The sequence below is a fragment of the Salvelinus alpinus genome, chromosome 14 (assembly GCF_045679555.1).
Source record: "Salvelinus alpinus chromosome 14, SLU_Salpinus.1, whole genome shotgun sequence".
Classification (NCBI taxonomy): Eukaryota; Metazoa; Chordata; class Actinopteri; order Salmoniformes; family Salmonidae; genus Salvelinus; species Salvelinus alpinus.
In genome coordinates, this window is record NC_092099.1 from 34,947,922 (window position 1) to 34,971,131 (window position 23,210).

The 23,210-nt window shown below is 42.7% G+C and overlaps 1 protein-coding gene across 4 annotated transcripts; it reads left to right on the forward strand.

Annotated features, from left to right (window-relative positions):
• The first annotated feature begins 90 nt into the window (after window positions 1-90).
• On the forward strand, window positions 91-22,959 carry LOC139538842 (WD repeat and FYVE domain-containing protein 2-like). Of its 4 annotated transcripts, XM_071341329.1 has the most exons (14): window positions 92-373; window positions 7,775-7,842; window positions 10,101-10,206; window positions 10,358-10,421; window positions 12,849-12,922; window positions 13,494-13,548; window positions 13,885-14,035; window positions 15,750-15,862; window positions 16,625-16,751; window positions 17,779-17,884; window positions 18,627-18,728; window positions 19,360-19,490; window positions 19,607-19,715; window positions 20,015-22,959. In XM_071341329.1, exons 2-14 carry the CDS (start codon window positions 7,787-7,789, stop codon window positions 20,042-20,044), a joined length of 1,224 nt encoding a protein of 407 aa, XP_071197430.1. In that variant the 5' UTR covers window positions 92-373; window positions 7,775-7,786; the 3' UTR covers window positions 20,045-22,959. The 4 variants fall into 4 exon arrangements, 3 of the variants coding, with proteins under 3 accessions (XP_071197431.1, XP_071197430.1, XP_071197432.1); XR_011667818.1 differs by lacking the exon at window positions 17,779-17,884 and having other exon boundaries at window positions 91-373; XM_071341330.1 differs by lacking the exons at window positions 10,101-10,206; window positions 10,358-10,421 and having other exon boundaries at window positions 91-373.
• The last annotated feature ends 251 nt before the right edge of the window (window positions 22,960-23,210 follow it).

Below are 23,210 nucleotides of genomic sequence, written 5' to 3' on the forward strand. Positions count from 1 at the left end.
TGGGCTTACACTCCAGTACAGTAGGTGGCGGTGTTTGTACCTTAACGTTGGATGCGATCTGCCAACCCAATCCCAAAGAAGAACTCCGTGGTCAGATGACTAGCAGCGTCTTTGGCTGTCACAACACACCGTGTGCTGTGTTCAAAGTGCTGCTACAAAACACTTCTGCGGCTCGACTAGGGCGTTATGTTACGGATAGCCAAAACCAGCGAAGCAGCTAGGCCTATACCTCCGGAATGGCGGCAGAAATACAACCCAAACCGCAAACTCGGACTCCTGTTCTGCTCAACAAAATCGAGACTTCCCAAGATGTTGTGAACACGGCGGTCATAATTCCAAAGGAGGACGGGGTGATCAGCGTCTCCGAGGACAGGTAGGATGATAATGTTTGAGACCATGTCAAATATGTGACTACAGTAGGTAAAATATAATATTACAGATTGTGTACTATTTATAGCAACGCAAACATGTACTGGTACTATAAGCTCCCTATCGCTACTCGTTACCGTCATCATGGCCGGCGTTAAAACTGATTACCATCTTTTCACGCCACTAAGATACGAAGTCATTTTTGTAGCAGGTTAGGAGAGCATTTTCTCTAGCCCTAAATCAAACCATAACCTCAGTATCCTAACTGAGGAACGCTCAACTCCGTTCGCGTATATCGAGACGGAGTTGAGTATTGATAACTGGTTGCGCCATTTGCTAACAATAACAATGCGTCACCATCAGTCGATACTTGTAAAAATGTAAATTCTGATAACTGTTAGGCCTGCCTGTACCTACAATTGCGGTCTTTCCACGGGGTTCTGAAATTTATACTTGTCATGACTTTTTTCAAATATATCCACCGACTTATGAGGAAAGAGTCGGTGGTTTTATTCGCTAAAAGTATGAACCCCACAGTTGTACAGGACAAGCACAAGCATAGGTACAATAATTTTCAGATTTCACATTTTTACAAGTATTGACAGGTGCTGACTCAATGTTGTTGCTAGCAAATCGCGCGACCAGTTATCGATAATCAACTCCGCCTCGATATACGCGAACGGAGTTGAGCGTTCCTCCGCTCTCTTCTAACCTGCTGCATAAGTTCAAATCAAATCAAATCAAATTTTATTAGTCACATACACATGGTTAGCAGATGTTAATGCGAGTGTAGCGAAATGCTTGTGCTTCTAGTTCCGACAATGCAGTAATAACCAACAGTAAACTAACCTAACAATTCCACACTACTACCTTACACACACACAAGTGTAAGGGATAAAGAATATGTACATAAAGATATATGGATGAGTGGTGGTACAGAACGGCATGGCAGATGCAGTAGATGGTATAGAGTACGGTATATACATATGAGATGAGTACTGTAGGGTATGTAAACATAAAGTGGCATAGTTTAAAGTGGCTAGTGGTACATGTATTGCATAAAGATGGCAAGATGCAGTAGATGATATAGAGTACAGTATATATACATATGAGATGGGTAATGTAGGGTATGTAAACATTGTATTAAGTGGCATTGCTTAAAGTGGCTAGTGGTACATTTTTACATAATTTCCATCAATTCCCATTTTTAAAGTGGCTGGAGTTGAGTCAGTATGTTGGCAGCGGCCGCTAAATGTTAGTGGTGGCTGTTTAACAGTCTGATGGCCTTGAGATAGAAGCTGTTTTTCAGTCTCTCGGTCCCTGCTTTGATGCACCTGTACTGACCTCGCCTTCTGGATGATAGCGGGGTGAACAGGCAGTGGCTTGGGTGGTTGTTGTCCTTGATGATCTTTATGGCCTTCCTGTGACATCGGGTGGTGTAGGTGTCCTGGAGGGCAGGTAGTTTGCCCCTGGTGATGCGTTCTGCAGACCTCACTACCCTCTGGAGAGCCTTACGGTTGTGGGCGGAGCAGTTGCCGTACCAGGCGGTGATACAGCCCGACAGGATGCTCTCGATTGTGCATCTGTAGAAGTTTGTGAGTGCTTTTGGTGACAAGCCGAATTTCTTCAGCCTCCTGAGGTTGAAGAGGCGCTGCTGCGCCTTCTTCACAACGCTGTCTGTGTGGGTGGACCAATTCAGTTTGACCGTGATGTGTACACCGAGGAACTTAAAACTTTCCACCTTCTCCACTACTGACCCGTCGATGTGGATAGGGGGGTGCTCCCTCTGCTGTTTCCTGAAGTCCACAATCATCTCCTTTGTTTTGTTGACGTTGAGTGTGAGGTTATTTTCCTGACACCACACTCCGAGGGCCCTCACCTCCTCCCTGTAGGCCGTCTCGTCGTTGTTGGTAATCAAGCCTACCACTGTAGTGTCATCCGCAAACTTGATGATTGAGTTGGAGGCGTGCATGGCCACGCAGTCGTGGGTGAACAGGGAGTACAGGAGAGGGCTCAGAACGCACCCTTGTGGGGCCCCAGTGTTGAGGATCAGCGGGGTGGAGATGTTGTTACCTACCCTCACCACCTGGGGGCGGCCCGTCAGGAAGTCCAGGACCCAGTTGCACAGGGCGGGGTCGAGACCCAGGGTCTCGAGCTTGATGACGAGTTTGGAGGGTACTATGGTGTTAAATGCTGAGCTGTAATCGATGAACAGCATTCTCACATGGGTATTCCTCTTGTCCAGATGGGTTAGGGCAGTGTGCAGTGTGGTTGCGATTGCGTCGTCTGTGGACCTATTGGGTCGGTAAGCAAATTGGAGTGGGTCTAGGGTGTCCGGTAGGGTGGAGGTGATATGGTCCTTGACTAGTCTCTCAAAGCACTTCATGATGACGGAAGTGAGTGCTACGGGGCGGTAGTCGTTTAGCTCAGTTACCTTAGCTTTCTTGGGAACAGGAACAATGGTGGCCCTCTTGAAGCATGTGGGAACAGCAGACTGGGATAAGGATTGATTGAATATGTCCGTAAACACACCAGCCAGCTGGTCTGCGCATGCTCTGAGGACGCGGCTGGGAATGCCGTCTGGGCCTGCAGCCTTGCGAGGGTTAACACGTTTAAATGTTTTACTCACCTCGGCTGCAGTGAAGGAGAGCCCGCAGGTTTTGGTAGGGGGCCGTGTCAGTGGCACTGTATTGTCCTCAAAGCGGGCAAAAAAGTTGTTTAGCCTGTCTGGGAGCAAGACATCCTGGTCCTCGACGGGGCTGGTTTTCTTTTTGTAATCCGTGATTGACTGTAGACCCTGCCACATACCTCTTGTGTCTGAGCTGTTGAATTTCGACTCGATTTTGTCTCTGTACTGAGACTTGGCCTGTTTGATTGCCTTGCGGAGAGAATAGCTACACTGTTTGTATTCGGTCATGCTTCCGGTCACCTTGCCCTGGTTAAAAGCAGTGGTTCGCGCTTTCAGTTTCACGCGAATGCTGCCGTCAATCCACGGTTTCTGGTTTGGGAATGTTTTTATCGTTGCTGTGGGTACGACATCGTCAATGCACTTCCTAATGAACTCGCTCACCGAATCAGCATATTCGTCAATATTGTTGTTGGACGCGATGCGGAACATATTCCAATCTGCGTGATCGAAGCAGTCTTGAAGCGTGGATTCAGATTGGTCGGACCAGCGTTGAACAGACCTGAGCGCGGGAGCTTGTTGTTTGAGTTTTTGTTTGTAGGCTGGAATCAACAAAATGGAGTCGTGGTCAGCTTTTCCGAAAGGGGGGCGGGGGAGGGCCTTATAAGCGTCGCGGAAATTAGTGTAACAATGGTCTAGTGTTTTTCCAGCCCTGGTAGCACAATCGATATGCTGATAGAATTTAGGGAGTTTTGTTTTTAGATTAGCCTTGTTAAAATCCCCAGCTACGATGAATGCAGCCTCAGGGTGTGTGGTTTCCAGTTTACAAAGAGTCAGATAAAGTTCGTTCAGGGCCATCGATGTGTCTGCTTGGGGGGGAATGTATACGGCTGTGATTATGATTGACGAGAATTCCCTTGGTAGATAATGCGGTCGACATTTGATTGTGAGGAGTTCTAGATCAGGTGAACAGAACGACTTGAGTTCTTGTGTGTTGTTATGATGATCACACCACTTCTCGTTAATCATAAGGCATACCCCCCCGCCCCTCTTCTTACCGGAAAGATGTTTGTTTCTGTCGGCGCGATGCATGGAGAAACCAGCTGGCTGCACCGACTCCGTTAGCGTCCCTTGAGTTAGCCATGTTTCCGTGAAGCAGAGCACGTTGCAATCCCTGATGTCTCTCTGGAATGCTACCCGTGCTCGGATTTCATCAACCTTATTGTCAAGAGACTGGACATTGGCGAGTAGTATGCTAGGGAGTGGAGCGCGATGTGCCCGTCTCCGAAGCCTGACCACGAGACCGCCACGTTTTCCCCTTTTTCGGCGTCGCACAGGGTCGCCGGCTGGGATCAGATCCATTGTATTGTGTGGAAGGCAAGACACTGGATCCGTTTCGGGAAAGTCATATTCCTGGTAGGAACGATGATGAGTTGACGTTAATCGTATATTCAGTAGTTCCTCCCGACTGTATGTAATGAAACCTAAGATTACCCGGGGTACCGATGTAAGAAATAACACGTAAAAAAACAAAATACTGCATATTTTCCAAGGAACGCGAAGCGAGGCAGCCATCTCTTTCCGGCGCCGGAAGTACCAGATTTGCCAGTTCTCATAACCTGTTATGAAAAAGTCACTTCGGCAAACTTAACATGTATTTGTATGAACATAACAAGATTCAACAACTGAGACATGAACTGAACAAGTTCCACACTGACAGAAATAGAATGTGAACAAAGGGGGTCAAAATCAAAAGTGTGAAAAGTACTGCAGTACATCTCCTCATGGACTGCACCAGATTTGCCAGTTCTTGCTTTGAGATCCCCACTCTTCCACCAAGGCACCTGCAAGTTCCTGGACAATTCTGGGGGGAATGGGCCTAGCCTTCACCCTCCGATCCAACAGGTCCCAGACGTGCTCAATGGGATTGATATTTGGGCTCTTCGCTGGCCATGGCAGAACACTGACATTCCTGTCTTGCGGGAAATCACGCACAGAACGAGCAGTATGGCTGGTGGCATTGTCATGCTGGAAGGTCATGTCAGGATGAGCCTGCAGGAAGGGTACTCTCTGACATGGTACCACATGAGATTGCCTGCAAATATATACAGTGGGGAGAACAAGTATTTGATACACTGCCGATTTTGCAGATTTTCCTACTTAAAAAGCATGTAGAGGTCTGTAATTTTTATCATAGGTACACTTCAACTGTGAGAGACGGAATCTAAAACAAAAATCCCGAAAATCACATTGTATGATTTTTAAGTAATTAATTAGCATTTTATTGCATGACATAAGTATTTGATACATCAGAAAAGCAGAACTTAATATTTGGTACAGAATCCTTTGTTTGCAATTACAGAGATCATACGTTTCCTGTAGTTCTTGACCAGGTTTGCACACACTGCAGCAGGGATTTTGGCCCACTCCTCCATACAGACCTTCTCCAGATCCTTCAGGTTTCGGGGCTGTCGCTGGGCAATACGGACTTTCAGCTCCCTCCAAAGATTTTCTATTGGGTTCAGGTCTGGAGACTGGCTAGGCCACTCCAGGACCTTGAGATACTTCTTACGGAGCCACTCCTTAGTTGCCCTGGCTGTGTGTTTCGGGTCGTTGTCATGCTGGAAGACCCAGCCACGACCCATCATCAATGCTCTTACTGAGGGAAGGAGGTTGTTGGCTAAGATCTCGCAATACATGGCCCCATCCATCCTCCCCTCAATACGGTGCAGTCGTCCTGTCCCCTTTGCAGAAAAGCATCCCCAAAGAATGATGTTTCCACCTCCATGCTTCACGGTTGGGATGGTGTTCTTGGGGTTGTACTCATCCTTCTTCTTCCTCCAAACACGGCGAGTGGAGTTTAGACCAAAAAGCTCTATTTTTGAATCATCAGACCACATGACCTTCTCCCATTCCTCCTCTGGATCATCCAGATGGTCATTGGCAAACTTCAGACGGGCCTGGACATGCGCCTGCTTGAGCAGGGGGACCTTGTGTGCGCTGCAGGATTTTAATCCATGACGGCGTAGTGTGTTACTAATGGTTTTCTTTGAGACTGTGGTCCCAGCTCTCTTCAGGTCATTGACCAGGTCCTGCCGTGTAGTTCTGGGCTGATCCCTCACCTTCCTCATGATCATTGATGCCCCACGAGGTGAGATCTTGCATGGAGCCCCAGACCGAGGGTGATTGACCATCATCTTGAACTTCTTCTATTTTCTTCTATTTTCTAATAATTGCGCCAACAGTTGTTGCCTTCTCACCAAGCTGCTTGCCTATTGTCCTGTAACCCATCCCAGCCTTGTGCAGGTCTACAATTTTATCCCTGATGTCCTTACACAGCTCTCTGGTCTTGGCCATTGTGGAGAGGTTGGAGTCTGTTTGATTGAGTGTGTGGACAGGTGTCTTTTATACAGGTAACGAGTTCAAACAGGTGCAGTTAATACAGGTAATGAGTGGAGAACAGGAGGGCTTCTTAAAGAAAAACTAACAGGTCTGTGAGAGCCGGAATTCTTACTGGTTGGTAGGTGATCAAATACTTATGTCATGCAATAAAATGCAAATTAATTATTTAAAAATCATACAATGTGATTTTCTGGATTTTTGTTTTAGATTCCGTCTCTCACAGTTGAAGTGTACCTATGATAAAAATTACAGACCTCTACATGCTTTGTAAGTAGGAAAACCTGCAAAATCGGCAGTGTATCAAATACTTGTTCTCCCCACTGTATATTTTTTAACTGGGCAAGTCAGTTAAGAACAAATTCTTATTTTTGGCCTAGGAACAGTGGGTTAACTGCCTGTTCAGGGGCAGAACGACAGATTTGTACCTTGTCAGCTCTTGGAACGCTCTAACCACTAGGCTAACCTGCTGCCCCAATGACAACAAGCTCACTCCGATGACTCTGTGACACACCGCCCCAGACCATGATGGACTCTCCACGCTCATTCCTTCGACGATAAACGCAAATCCGACCATCACCCCTGGTGAGACAAAACCGCAACTCATCAGTGAAGAGCACTTTTTGCCAGCCCTGTCTGGTCCAGTGACGGTGGGTTTGTGCCCATAGGCGACGTTGTTGCCGGTGATGTCTGGTGAGGACCTGCCTTACAACAAGCCTTCAGTCCAGCCTCTCTCAGCCTATTGCGGACAGTCTGAGCACTGATGGAGGGATTGTGCGTTCCTGGTGTAACTCGGGCAGTTGTTGCCATCCTGTACCTGTCCCCCAGGTGTGATGTTTGGATGTACCGATCTTGTGCAGGTGTTACACGTGGTCTGCCACTGCGAGGACGATCAGCTGTCCGTCCTGTCTCCCTGTAGCGCTGTCTTAGGTGTCTCATAGTACGGACATTGCCATTTATTGCCCTGGCCACATCTGCAGTCCTCATCCCTCCTTGCAGCATGCCTAAGGCACATTCATGCAGATGAGCGGGGACCCTGGGCATCTTAGTTTTGGTGTTTTTCAGAGTCAGTTGAAATGCCTCTTTAGTGTCCTAACTTTGACCTTAATTGCCTACCGTCTGTAAGCTGTTAGTGTCTTAATGACACTAACAAGCATGGGAAACCGTGTTTAAACCCTTTACAATGAAGATCTGTTTAGTTATTTGGATTTTTACGAATTATCTTTGAAAGCAGGGTCCTGATAAAGGGAAGTTTATTTTTTTGCTAAGTTTATTATATGCTACTGTATTTTAGTCAATACCTCTCTGACATGGTGGTGCCTACTGCAGTTTGATAGTCCCGACCAATACATAACCAGAATGGCTTTATGTGACCCGCAGGACGATCCGGATATGGCTGAAGAGAGACAGTGGCCAGTACTGGCCCAGTGTTTACCACACAATGCCAGGTGAGTCATCACCTCATGACTTACTGGGCGATTCCACACCAGCAGGAGTGGAAAATATGTTTGGTATCTCAGATTGTTCTGGCAATTCTTGTGTTAGAACTTCATTGGGAGGAAGTATGTTTAATATGTTTTTTACATTTGTATCCCAAACAATTTTGGGGGGAAATCATGATGACATTTATCCATTTTAGGTCCTTTTTTGACCTATACATGCCTCCTGTAAGACTTTATGATCCGTGAACCGTACATGATACAAACCGCATCTTTGTGTCGTTATACTCCTTTATAGTGTGCTCTAACACATGGAGTATGTCTGGATTCTGAAATGCAAATCTTCACATTTAATTTATTAAACATAACATGAATATCTCAAAAGTACCCTTTTTGATTTAGTTAATTTTAAGACGTATTGTTTGGAACAATATACTCTATAAGTGCATAACATTTCCAGTGGGCTCTCTGCTAATTCTGAAGTTCTGATCAATTTTATGAGCACCACCAACAGTAAATGGATTCAAAGAGAACCCTCTGCTGGAGATATGCAGAATGTGCAATCCTAAAAGAGTATTGTGATTGGTTAATTTCTATGTATAAAATGTAAAGTAACAGAGAACCCACTGGAAATTTGATATGTTTGAAGAGTATTGTTGTGGAAAAATTCTTACACATAGGGACACTCAAATTCAATCTTGAATGAGTCATTGTTCATTGTCAGTGCGCAGGAGCGGTTCCCACCAACTCAATGCACCAAAGTACACATGTCAATCAGGAGCTCCTCTTTGTGCAGACCCAGCAGCTGTCTGATATACGGCTATACACAGACAAGTTATATTTGCATAATTCATTAATCATTACCGTTTTGTTTCATTCATGTGACCAACCAACACCTCACAAGGCTTCTCCTCTCTAAGCTAAGAACTTGAAACTGAGATATCGTTAGTTTGTTCTCAAAACAACGTCTGGGCGTACTGCCAAATTGCAGCTACTGATAAGTGAGGATTTGTACAGTCAGCCACTTGCATGAACACAGAAATTGGTTTATAGAACAGCACATGAATAGAACACCTAGATTAGTTATAAGAAAAGCACGAACATTCAAATTCCCATTACAGTATATTGTTCCAAACAATTTGTCAGAAAATAAGCAAAATCAAAAAGGGTAGTTTTGAGATATTTACATTGTTCAGTAAATCAATGTGAAAATATGTATTTCAGAATCTAGACCTCCAAATTTCAGAGCACACTATAAGGAGTATAATGACACCAGGATGTTGTCTGTATCATATACCAATCACGGATCATAGGGTTTTACAGGAGGCATGTATGGGTCTAAAAAGGACCTAAAATAGAGCCCCCCCCCCCCCCCCCCCATTAAACCTAGCGGTCAAATTGAGAAATGGTTTCAATCATATTTCCCCATGGGGATTTTTTAGAAACACTTAAACTAAGGGCTGAAGGCTTGCCCTTGCGTGATTTTTTGATAACCATGTAAATCTCTCTCGGACAATATATTCGGCTCCATTTATTCTCATATTGGAAAATGCTAATTAGCATTAAAGTAGACATCATGCAAGACCACAAATCCCTGCGAGATACTGCACATCATCTCTAGCTGAAACCTTTGCTAAACAAGTATTGTGTCAATTTAAAACTTGCACGAGACAGTTCACAGAATTGTCCATTTTAAAGAAATGTTGCTAAATTATTCATTACTACATTTAGCTAACATTAGATAGTTAATCCAGAGATTCTTACCTTTGCCTCGATTGTCAGTCTCGTCCAGATCACCATGGTATTTGTAGTTCTTTATGATTGCCACATTAGCAGCTAATTAGCGTTTCATTTTTTGTAGTTATTTACAAGCGAATATATTGATAAGTCACCTTGTCCTAGAGAGATTTGCACGGTTATCAAAACGTCACGCCAGGGTAAGCCTACACGAAACACGGCCCTTATTTTAAGTGTTTCTAAAATCCCATTTGAAAAAAAAATGAATGGTGGAAAAACAATTGGAACCATTCCCTGTTTTGAGTATTATGACTCGTACTGTGGTACTCTATGGCCACTTTTATCATGATTTTCTCAAAAATGGTTTGTGCTACAAATGTAAAAACCATGTTAATCATACTTCCTACCAGTAAAGTTTCTATGTGATAATTGCTAGAACAATCTGACATACCAAAATATCTTAGGGCTACTCTGGCATGGATTTGCTCTACTTATAAAAAAATGATTGGTCGCGTACACATATTTTGCAGATGTTATCGCTGGTGTAGCAAAATGCTACAAAATGCTCCATTGGCCTCATTTTGTGAACAGCTCTTCTGCCTGTGTAGTTTTAACGTCTGTTCCAGTTTGAATGAGGTAAACAACCATTTAGTCTATTTCAGCTTGACCCAATGTTTTAAGGTCCAACGCAGCCATTTGTATCTCTATCAAATAATTTCTGAGTAACAATTAAGTACCTTATTGTGATTAAATTAAAATTGTCAAAAAACATCTTCTCATCCAAAAGATGTTGCTTGACTGTCTGGGAGTGGTCAGTGTGAGGAGAACAAAACTAGCTGTTATTGACAGAGGTTTGGAACACTCTTATTGGTCTATTAACTAATGTACTGCTTGGGGATGTCACCAGTAGAGCTGGGCGATATGGACAAAAATCCATATCAAGTTAAATTGACTGAATATCACTGATACATTTAACAATAACTTTATACCATGTGCAACAGTTTTTTTTTAAAACATTTTTTATATTACCCTTAGCTACATCATTCAACGTAGTAGTTATCAATTGTCCCATTAACAATCACCCATATTAGCTAACTTATTTCATTTCGAGCTTCACATACTGTATCTCTAGTAGGGTTATTTATCTTAATGAACAATATCAGCAAAATGTCCATGATACAGTGCATTCGGAAAGTATTCAGAGCCCTTGACTTTTTCCTCATTTTGTTACGTTACATCCTTATTCTAAAATGGATTAAATTGTTTTTTCCCCTGACATCAACCACACACAATACCCCATAATGACAAAGCAAAACGCTTACATTTTTTTTGCATATAAACTGAAATCACATTTACATAAGTATTCAGACCATTTACTCAGTACTTTGTTAAAGCACCTTTGGCAGTGATTACAGCGTCGACTCTTCTTGGGTATGACGCTACAAGCTTGGTTCAACTGTATTTCGGGAGTTTCTTCCATTCTTCTCTGCAGATCCTCTCAAGCTCTGTCAGATTGGATGGGGAGCGTCACTGCACAGCTGTTTTCAGGTCTCTCTAGAGATGTTTGATCGGTTTCGAGTCCAGGCTCTGGCTTGGCTACTCAAGGACATTCAGAGACTTGTCCTGAAGCCACTCCTGCGTTGTCTTGGTAGTGTGTTTAGGGTCATTGTCCTGTTGGAAGGTGAACCTTCACCCCAGTCTGAGGTCCTAAGTACTCTGGAGTAGGTTTTCATCAAGGATCTCTGTACTTTGCGCCATTCGTCTGTCCCTCGATCCTGACTAGTCTCCCATTCCCTGCCGCTGAAAAACATCCCCACAGCATGATGCTGCCATCACCATACTTCACCGTAGGGATGGTGCCAGGTTTCCTCCAGATGTGACGATTGGCATTCAGGCCAAAGATTTCAATCTTTATGTCATCAGACCAGAGAATTTTGTTTCTCATGGAGTGTCCTTTAGGTACCTTTTGGCAAACTCCAAGCGGACTGTCATGTGCCTTTTTACTGAGGAGTGGCTTCCATCTGGCCACTCTACCATAAAGGCCTGATTGGTGGAGTGCTGCAGAGATGGTTTTCCTTCTGGAAGGTTCTCCCATCTCCACAGATTCTTGGTCACCTCCCTGACCAAGACCCTTCTCCCCTGATTGCTAAGTTTGGCCGAGTGGCCATCTTCTTCCATTTAGAAATGGAGGCCACTATGTTCTTGGACCTTCATTGCTGCAGAAATGTTTTGGTACACTTCCCCAGATCTGTGCCTCGACACAATCCTGTCTCGGAGCTCTACGTACAATTACTTCGACCTCATGGCTTGGTTTTTGCTCTGACATGAACTGTGTGACCTTATGTAGACTGGTGTGTGCTTTTCCAAATAATGTCCAATCAATTGAATTTACCACAGGTGGACTCTAATCAAGTTGTAGAAACATCTCAAGGATGATATATGGGAGCAGGATGCACCTGAGCTCAATTACGTATCGCATAGCATAGATTGTGAATACTGATGTAAATAAGGTATTTGTATTTTTATTTGCATTTCTTCAAACCTGTTTTCGCTTTGTCATTAGGGTTAGATTGTTGAGGATTTTTTATTTTATTAAATACATTTGAGAGTAAGACTAACAATGTAGAAAAAGTCAAAGGGTCTGAATACTTTCTGAATGCACTGTAAGTGCTTAGTTTGGAAGTTGTCAATCATTTTTGGTTTATTGTCCTAGCTCTAGTCACCAGCTAGGCCAAACTCCATCCCACCAAAACAGGCTAACATTTCAGACAGTCTTTTCAAACAGCTCTTACACTAATTCACCATTATCATATTGTTCACAATTTCAAAGTATTAGGCTATTCCAACCTCCATAGTGTGGAAATGTATAAAACACAGGAAAATCACTTTTGACTGCACTGGGCCTTTAATGAATAATTGGTGCATTGTGCCTGGCAGGCTTAAGTTTAAATGCATTCCAAATTGTGATTCCTAGAGATAAACCTATGCATGTGCCTGTCTGGAAAGGCTGTCTTAAGTCATTCAGGAAATCACCACCCTCTTCAGTTCCATTTCCTAAAGTGTACTGCAAGTAATCATCTTAATTTTGACATGTTCCCTACTTCCCTTGTTTTTTCTTTCTGCATGTTGTGCAAGACACTGAAATTCCATTATGTAGTCACTAGCCCAGTCAGTGATTTTCCCCTCAAAGCACATTGCAATGGCACTGGAGAGTGGAGACACCCCACACTTGTATAGATTGCAGACATTTTCTTACTTTATTTCCTTTCTCTTCCTAGATTCTTGCTCCTGTATGTCCTTTAACCCAGAGACCAGGAGGCTGTCTATGGGGATGGAGAATGGAACCATCTCTGTAAGTGACTGTTTCTGTTGTCTAAGATACAGTCATGATGGGCGTCATACTTTTATACCAAGCATCCAGCCTTATCCCCCAGTCTAGCCTGATACACATAACGTGTGTAAAAACGTACCCTAGGGCCAGATTGGGGTCTGGTTGTGTTGGTTCAAGTCATGATTTCATGTTTAACATTTAGCGGGCCACTAAGTAGCTAGCTACTGTATCTCGCTCTTTCGCACTGACTCTTTGCTTCTCCATACACCAGCACTGATCAATACTGCCAATACTGCCAGTTGCATCTCTGAGTAACCTAATCTTCCGCATGATTGGCTAAGCAGTTAGGTGGATCAATCAACACAGGGATACTAAATATGTCTATCTACAGGAGGTGTAGACCTGGGTTTCTGTATGGGATTCATAGCCTAAAACTAACATGGATATACTTTGCTAAACCTAAGTGCTTCCTTTTGAGTCAGAAGGTAATTTCAAGCGTTGTGTAATTTTGACCTAAAAGTATGTCCATATCAAAGAAATACTGTGCTTTCTCTTGGGGAAACCAGTGAGTGACATACTTTCTGTGTTTCAGGAGTTCATCCTGTCAGAAGACTACAACAAGATGACCCCGGCACAGACCTATCAGGGTGAGATGGGAAGTGTGGCCCCAGGCTGTGTTCTTTGTGTGACTCAGCTGACTGGTCAATGTCAGGAAGGGATGAAACATGGCAAAATAATGGATTATCTTCTATTCATGGCGCTTTGGTTGGTTTTAGCTACAAGGCTTCTAAAAGCAATGTACTAATATTGAGCTTGCTGCCAACAGTTCTACTGTATGACTGACATCTTGTCTGTTTTTATCCATTTTAAAGGATGCAAAGGATGCAAAGAACCCCAATCTGTCTACTTTTTTACTATGTACAGTATATGACCAGTATTGTTGGTTTATTATCATGACATTGTGTGTGTATGTTCTGTGTCAGCCCACCAGGGCAGAGTGACAGTGGTGCTGTTTGTGTTGGAGATGGAGTGGGTCCTCAGTACAGGACAGGACAAGAACCTCACCTGGCACTGCTCTGAGAGTGGAACACGGCTGGGGTTATACCGCACCACCGCCTGGGTCTCTGGACTGCAGTATCCTTCATCTTTTACAAACCACATTTTTCTATTCTATTTTATTCTATTCATTCTATTCCATTCACATGCTGTTAGTGATGGGGTAAAAAAATCACTACAGTTACATATCGCAATATTATTTTTGGATGATATTTGATTCCAAGTATCAATTTGTAAAAAATAATAAATAAAGATTTAAAATAATAATAATATGCTACTGTAGGTAGCATTAGCTAGCGCTAGTAGGCTGTACAGAAAACTCAAGTATTTTTCATCCTATAGCTTTTGTTCTCCATCTTTTTAAATACTGAGCCAACATGTTTTCAGTAATTTTACTTCCCTGACTGATCAAAACTAGTTTTCTCATGCTCTCTTGTCTTTCTGCAGAAGACATAGTGAGAAATATGTTTGGAACATTAAATTCGCAATAAAATCTCAGTATCGAATCATAAGAATCGCAATACATATTCTATCTGCACCTAAGTATTGTGATGTAATTCCCAGCTCTAGTTGCTATGTAGCAAATATCTTAGCAAGTACTACCTGTGTGTGAAGTCTAAAGCCACAGACATTTCAAGTGGTAACAGCGCACTTGACTGTGTCCTTCACCTCAAGCAAGTATATATTTGAGGCGCTATGGGAGGATATGGCCCTCTTGCACTTTCTCCTACGATGCAGTAGACCAGAGAGGGAGCCAGGTAAGCGTCCCAGTAGCTTTTCTTAATTGGGAACGCTAACGATAGCCTTCAGTCATGCGGCCCATGCGGCAATGGTTCGGGAGATTTCCGTAATGGCAAGATAAAAGATTTGGGTCCACTCCACTGCGGTGGGCTCTCGATATCAACTAGCTCTGTGAGGTCTTGAGACTGACTTATGCTTCATAGACGGGGATAAACAATTCCAATGTTAAGTACAACAACAACAAAAAAAATCTGATTTCTTCCTGACATTCATATGGCAGCCATTTAGTTTGTTTTGGCTTTGTATACCTTTTTACAAACCCAGAGAAGTCATTGTTACATTTGCACAAACTGTACATAGATTTTTCTGTTGTGTTATTGACTGTACGTTTGATGATCCCATGTGTAACTCTGGTTGTTTTGGTTGCACTGCTTTGCTTTATCTTTGCCCGGTCGCTGTTGTAAATGAGAACTTGTTCTCAACTGGCCTAACTGGTTAAATAAAGATGAAATAATTTTTATTTTATTTTTTATTATATGTTATTCAAAATTCTTGAAATGAAGGAACTACTTGGAATGTGTTTTTTCTTTATGTCATCCAGCAAATGTTTATAAACAACCACGGTTCCGAGTTGGCCTGGGATCAGATTAGTACAGCAACCCTTTTCAGGAGGAGAAGTTTGATTATGTTCTGAGAAGATTTGTCTTATTGTTTTCTCTCTCTTGATTGCTTTTATTTATCATTCTGGCCTCTCACTGAAAGGTCTCTGAGTACAGAGACTAAATACATATGATTTTGTAGCTAATGAACAGTTAACTGTGGTTGTAAGTTTTTACTGATGTGGGTTGTTTTTGTCGGAAATTTAAGAGGTGTAAGGCGGTCAGTCCTTCACTGAATAGAATGAACCACATACAGATCAGATACGAGTAGGTTTCAACCAGGGAACACTGATTGAATAGAATAAATACAGTGTGTGCAAATCCGTGATGTTGCTCAGAAGCAAACAGTTCAGTCACACGATCATTGCCATCCTTGACCCTGCCCCTCCCAGGTTCGACGTGGAGACGAGGCACGCCTTTGTGGGCGATTACTCTGGTCAGGTGACCATCCTCAAGCTGGAGCTGGACAGCTGTAGTCTGGTAACCACCTTCAAAGGACACACAGGTATTACTACTACACCCCGTGTTGCAAAACAACACTCGTTCTCTACCCCCTAGTACCCCATCCTCCCCCAGCCTTGAAACACCACCAGTTGGGACTCCTCCATTGGTTCCAATACGCAGAGGAAGCCTATTTAAAGTGCCCCTAAATATTTGAAAGAAAACACACATACTATTTTAAACCCTTGGAGATTTTATAAATCGGTCTACTACCCACTTTTTATTTCCATGTTTTCACCTTAACTGACCGTCCCTCCTGGCCGCAGTGACAGAGGTAGTGTGGGACATTGTATACTCCAGAGGACAACCCTCACAGCTATTTATAAACCCTCTGTTCTGATCTGGGGTCAGTTGTTTTAGCACTCACATCTCCTACTTCCTATATTGACAGAAGAGCGTGTGACTGACAATGCTGCTGACAGCACCACTATTCCAGGCCTCTCTGTTATCAGTGGGGTTACACATGTTTGTCATTATGCAAATATCTGCTGGTGAAAAGCACTGGAACATATTTCTCTTTGAATTAGACACAAGGGGGTGCTCAAGCATGGCTCAAGATGGATGAATTGTGGTTCATTAAAAGCAAAAGACTTGGCAATTATTGAGAGGTTAGTTAATTTCAACTTGAATTTGCTCTGAGTCACTTTTGTCCACTTTCTAATAATTGAGGCCTTTTAGTTTCTTGTTTTTGTTCCACTTGACCAGGTCAAGTTTAATATCCAGTGATGAGCTGAGGAATGTGTGTTTTGTGTTCTGCTGTCTTTAGGCAATGTGACAGCTCTGTGTTGGGACCCGGTCCAGAGAGTGTTGTTCTCCGGCAGCTCAGATCACTCCATCATCATGTGGGACATCGGGGGACGCAAAGGCACCGCTATTGAACTTCAGGGACACAAGTAAGATTCACACACTGAACCTCAACAGAGTCCTTCAATACAGTCTTCAAATGTAGTCTCCATTGTAGTATTAAAACCCCCATTATAAACTGCGTGGTTCGAGTCCTGAATTCTGATTGGCTGACAGCTGTGGTATGTCAGACCGAATACCACGGTTATGACATTTATTTTTACTGTTCTAATTTCGTTGGTAACCAGTTTATAATAGCAATAAGGTACCTCGGTGGTTTGTTGTATATGCCCAATATACCACGGCTAAGGGCTGTATCCAGTCACTCCGCGTTGCGCATAAGAACAGCCCTTAGCTGTGGTATATTGGCCATATACCACACCCCCTTGTGCCTTATTGCTTAAATATATTAAAGGTCCAATGCAGCTGTTTTTATCTCAATATCAAATCATTTCTGGGTAACAATGAAGTACCTTACTGCGATTTGTTTTCAATTAAAATGGTCAAAAAGAAGCAAAAATAGCTTCTTAGCAAAGAGCAATTTATCAAGCAAGAATTTAGCTAGGACTGTCGAAGTGGTCTGAGTGGGGAGGAGAAAGGGGGAAAAGTAGCTGTTATTGACAGATGTTTGGAACACTTCTTATTGGTCTATTAATGAATGATGTGATGTCACCAGGCAGGCCAAAATCCATCCCACCAAAATAGGTGGACATTTCAGGCGGTCTTTTCAAACAGCTCTTACACAAAAAGGGCGTTATCATCATTTTCACATTATTATACCAACCTCATAGTGTGGAAATGTGTATAAAACCACAGGATAATCACATTTTTGACTGCACTGAGCCTTTAATCAATATGATACAGTCTTAGAAACTATTGAAATGTCCTTAGTAGTCTCCTTTAGGGCGCTTCATTATCCATAACTCCAGGATGTTTCACGTTCAGTTATGTTGTTGGAAAGTGACTCATGTCACACCCAAGGATGTCATTGCTGTGGTGGGGAGAATCTACAGTATTTCTGTACCACATACTCTTTAAGTGTGTGTGTGTGTGTGTGTGTGTGTGTTAACAATGCAGTGAGAAGGTCCAGGGCCTATGCTACGCGCCACACACACGTCAGCTGATCTCCTGCAGCTCAGATGGGGGCATCGTCATCTGGAACATGGACGTGACCAGACAGGAGGTGAGGGAGGGATGGACTGATAAAGATAGAGGGATGGAGCAGAAGGAGGGAGGAAGACAACCTCAAGGCTGTGAGACGTGTGTGTGTGTGTGTGTGTGTGTGAAGTAGACAGGTTGAGTTCCTGACACATATTGTCACCAGAGAGGGTACGAAGGTTCACACACATCCCACAGACTTAAGCAACTTGGATGCAATAGGACTTTCAGGGAGAGAGCGGGTGAGGGAAGGAGAATGAATGTGCTACGGTGTTAAATCTGCAGTGAGTCCTAAGTGTTGGGCAGGGCTGTGTATAGGATTAGCTGGAGCACAGGGCCGGGTTGTGTCACTCAGACATAAGCACACCTTTCTTCCGTAGAATCTGTCTAGCCCTAGATATGGGCCAGTCACAGCTCTGTGAGTGCATTGTCACCTCTGTCATTGACAGCATGGTATGGCAGAGTGCTTTGTCTGGCTGTTTCTGTCACCATGGAGGGATACCTGAAATGCGAACACGTACAGAGAGAGAATGACAAACTCTGAATGAAATTCAGAATGGTTATGTACTGAATGCAAATGAGTGTTCAGTGTAGACTACCTGTGGCTCTGACTGGTTCTTTCTCTCACTTACGTTATACCTAACCACTGAATCTGGGTTAGTTTCCTTTTAAAACTCCTGATAGTTAAAGGTAGGATTGAGTAAGGAAAAGCTGACTAGAGTAGTATTTAGAGTCTGTATTTAACCTGTCTGTCTGTGTTCCCTCAGACCCCAGAGTGGCTGGACAGTGATTCGTGTCAGAAGTGTGAGCAGCCATTCTTCTGGAACTTTAAACAGATGTGGGACAGTAAGAAAATCGGCCTGCGACAGGTACAGTGGGCACCATACTGTCACTGTGGGATATAGTTCACATATTGTCCACAAGAGGGCAGGAGAAAAACGTAGTTAATGTTGTTCGTATAAATGGGTTCGGTCACAAACAATGCTCGCTCTTCAATGGGGCAGAAGTTTGTTGTGATTCTGGATGGCTAGATAGCTCGCAACAATGCCAGAAGCTGCCATGTGGGGAATCATGGCTCGTTTTAGCTCGTTTTATCTTGTTCTTGATACCATGTCTTGTTTTGACTGATGTACTCTTGTCTGCTAATATGGCTAATATGGCCAAAATGTGATGTAGTTGAGACAAGTGCTCATTGTGCAAATGTATTTATGTTTTCAATAAACATTGGAGACAAAATGGCCAACCTTGCCTGTTTTGCCCCATAATTGCTTACACGTGTCAGTTTTGTTGCTAAACAACCAAATTGTATTTGTCACATGCACCGAATACTACAGGTGTAGACTTTACAGTGAACCCATCTATGGCAGTGTGAAATGCAGAAACATAGACCTGGCCTCCGCTGTTTGTGACTACATGAGTGAGGGCAAGTGAGATATATACACATTGGCCTTATCTGTAGGCTGAACCCAAGGCTCAGTGTCTCCTGTCTCCTCTCCCCAGCACCACTGCAGGAAGTGTGGGCAGGCAGTGTGTGGGAAGTGCTCGGCCAAGCGCTCCACCATCCCTCTCATGGGCTTCGAGTTTGAGGTGCGGGTGTGTGACAGCTGCCACGAGTCCATCACGGACGAGGAGTGAGTAACATGCACGCACAAAAAAGCCTCAAATCATCCTCTGGTCATCACATATTATCCTATACTTTAATTCCCATGGTGATAACACTATTTTGCCCCATCCCCATGTCTTACAGCCGGGCGCCCACGGCAACATTCCATGACAGCAAACACAGCATAGTTTACATGCACTACGAGCCTACCACGGGCTGGCTACTGACCTCTGGGGCAGACAAGGTTGTCAAGGTGAGACAAACACTATGTCTCTAAGGCAGCGTTTAAATAGGCAGCCCAATTCTGATCTTTTTTCCACTAACTGGCCTTTTGACCAATCGCAGATCTTTTCACATCAGATATTTTTCAGAGTTGAGCTGATTGATGGAAGACCAATTAGTGAGAAAAATATCAGAATCGGATTTGCCTGTATAAATGCAGCCTAATACAGGAATGGGAGGCATTGATACAATGACCTTTTAATGACAGTGCGTATACACGTATGAAGGAGGCATTGTTTTTTTTATACACCTTTATGTTTGTGTCTACAGCTCTGGGACATGACTCCAGTGGTGTCCTGAAGGTCATTGTTGATGGAGCTCCATCCACCTATCAGGTGAGAGCTTACATCATGGTGGCCGTCATCCTGAGAGGAGGTGGTAATGTCCACAAGAACAACAACAACAATAGCTGAGTAACATCCACAGAACCCAGAAACACCAGGCCTTTATTGCCTGCCCTTGTCCCTCTTGGTGACTAAATGTGCTGAGGAAGAGCTGTACTCTGGCTCCCGATATGGATGGACAGATTTGGAATAGAGACACCTTGAAGAGGACAAAGGTGTGCGTGCTGTATCAGGACTATGAAAGAGCATTTTTTTGTTAGTTTTATGGATCCCCCTTACCTACAGTATGTCACTCTGGAACAACATTTTGAACTTCAACTAAAATGTTATTGTGCATACATAATTCCCTATATTCTTTGGTTTATTATATTTATAACAATGGGTCCATAGTAAAAGGAACTCCGTGTAGGCTACCTGCTGAACAACAAATACAGGTAGACAGGCAAATATAAAGATTATATTTAAGTGCCTTCCTCTTATCATATTGAAGCTCTCACTATGGCAAACAGAAAGCATGAAAAAAGTAGTTTATGAACCAATTGTTAAAATAACATAAAAAAAATGTACTGGGTTTGTTATATGAATATCAGTGAGATATGTAACCTGGAGTATGTATAGTAGCAAGATGGAATACTCTAATATAATCACGAAACTCAAGAAGGTCCCAAAGTTGACCTCTTATAACTCATCCTGTTTGGATTGGCTCTTTCCTTGTTAGCTGCTGTACATAGAAGCAGTGGGTGGAGGTTAGAATAGCCCTGTTTCTAGGTGGACCCTGTTTCAGTTGAGGTGTCAAGTGTTCATAGCCTACAGATAACTGCCAAAATAATGGAACACCAACAGTGTCTTAATAGGGCATTGGGGCAACAAGCTGCCAGAACAGCTTCAATGCTCCTTGGTGTAGATTCTAAGTGTCTGGAACTCTTTTGGAGGGATGTGTCACCATTCTTCCACAGGAAATCTGTAATTTGGTGTTTTGATGGTGGTGGAAAAGGCTGTCTCAGAATCTCCCATAAGTGTTCAATTGGGTTGAGATGTGGTGACTGAGACACACAGTTTAAACCCCCTATGCTCATTTGAGACCCCCCTTTCAAATTAAATAAGATCTCTTCTAACCATGCTAGCCAAAATAATTGGGCAATTGGGCATTTTTGTACATGACCCTAAGCATGATGGGATGTTAATTGCTTAATTAACTCTGGAACCACATCTGTGTGGAAGCACCTGCATTCAATATACTTTGTATCCCTCATTTACTCTATTGTTTCCATTTACTTTGGCAGTTACCTATAGCTTATAGGCTCTCCTATATTCATACATACACACAACTGGTGAACAAGTCTACATGTGGTATCTTTTTGTCGGGTAACGGTTGACGACCACAGATGTAGGAGATGTGGAGAAAGACATTTCTTTCTTTAGTATTTTTTTCAAATTAATATTGATTTGCTATGCTAACTGAAGTTCTTGATTAGGCTTGCCAATTGAAATGATAAATCGTAAAGAACAAGTTAATTCCAATCTTTTTATGATTTATTTTTAATCTATTGTAGAATTATTGAAATGTCACCTACTACTCTTTGGACTTCGGTGGTGGACCAAAACATTATTCACCACATGTCGTCTCTAGTTTCTTTGCACTTCAGTTGTTACAGTTTGATTTCTAAGATAACAAAATCATAGCTAAGCACTTTTTGTCCAATGCATACACTTACAATATGTTATTATCTACAAATGACATATGGTTGAAGGCTGAAAAGATTAGATTTTTCTATTGTGTACGTATAACAGACTGGTGATATGTTAGTGGCTGTGTGTCAAATTTATTTGTGTTATGAGTTTATTTATTGCTGTGTGTTACTGTTGCCTCAAAGCTAGACATCTCTCATGTAGCCTACTACACCACACGTGTTAATGTCATTTTCAAATGGTATAGATGGTTATGATAGGGGTTATCATGGATATAATATAGTTCAAGTTAAGTTCATGCACTGGATTTGCTTTTGGATTTGTTTTTAGACAGAACCACTATTGTAAAACAATCTGTCTGCATGTTGATATTTGGGATATAAAACCTAATTACCCATTGTCATTTTTCACAAGTACTAGCATGTTTTAATAATCAGTGAAGCCACACATCTTGGGCCTAGGCTAATGCATATCTACTGGTGGAGAATGGCTCTATCAGGCTCTAATGCTATTTACAGTAGTAGTCAATCACTGGATTAAATAAATATACTATCCTTAATCGTTTCCTCATTTAATGCCCTCTGTACAGTAAAGAACTATCTGTTATCATTGTTGGCAGTAAAAATGTGTATGAGTTCCATGCTGATTCATACAGCAAGACTGATTTACATTATCTGAATGACTGCCCTAGGATTTGAAATAACTTGATAATATTATTAGGTGTGTTTTGTAGCCTGGATACCAGTCTGTTTTTCTGCTTTTGTCAGCGTTTTGTCATTGGCAACAGTGTTGTTAATACAGGAATTGTCTTGCTCCCAGGCTAGTGCTTCTGTGTGGTGTAGTATGATGCTCACAGGTGGCTGGTACTGTGTGTGTGACTCCAGGGGGGGTTTGTCACAAAGCCGGATCTGTTTATCAAAGTAAGGTGGATAAGTCCTTGATCCTGCTTTGTGACATTCCCCTCAGGTCTTGATGTGCGAGCAGCAGACTAATGAAGATCAGTAGTCCTATAGGAATATCATTACTGCATGTCTAATCCTGGATCAAAAGCTCATCTGGGTACTGATCATCTGAGTAGAGATGTGTTCATATCGTTCCATAATTACAGTTCCTCTTGTTGTCCTGCTATTGATGTACTCATGTTTGTATTTGATTAAATTGATATGAGGGGATTGAAAGACACAATGTCTCTTTTTGATGTGAATGTTTGTGCTTATGTTTCCATGTAGAGATTCAGCTGGTGGTGTTCAATTCATCAGTTCTCCCCATTGATCAATATCTCTACTAAAACAAGTTTAGCGTCATCCTATCCTTAACCCTATCAAATCAAAGTTTATTTGTCACGTACGCTGAATACAACAGGTGTAGTAGACCTTACAGTGAAATGCTTACTTACAGGCTCTAACCAATGGTGTGAAGAAAAAAAAGTGTGT

Coding starts and splice junctions, on each gene's coding strand:
- LOC139538842 (XM_071341329.1), top strand. CDS start 7,787: ATGGCTGAAGAGAGACAGTGGCCAGTACTGGCCCAGTGTTTACCACAC. Junction 14,036..15,749: donor GCCTGGGTCTCTGGACTGCA/GTATCCTTCATC, acceptor TGCCCCTCCCAG/GTTCGACGTGGAGACGAGGC. Junction 19,716..20,014: donor GGGCAGACAAGGTTGTCAAG/GTGAGACAAACA, acceptor TTGTGTCTACAG/CTCTGGGACATGACTCCAGT.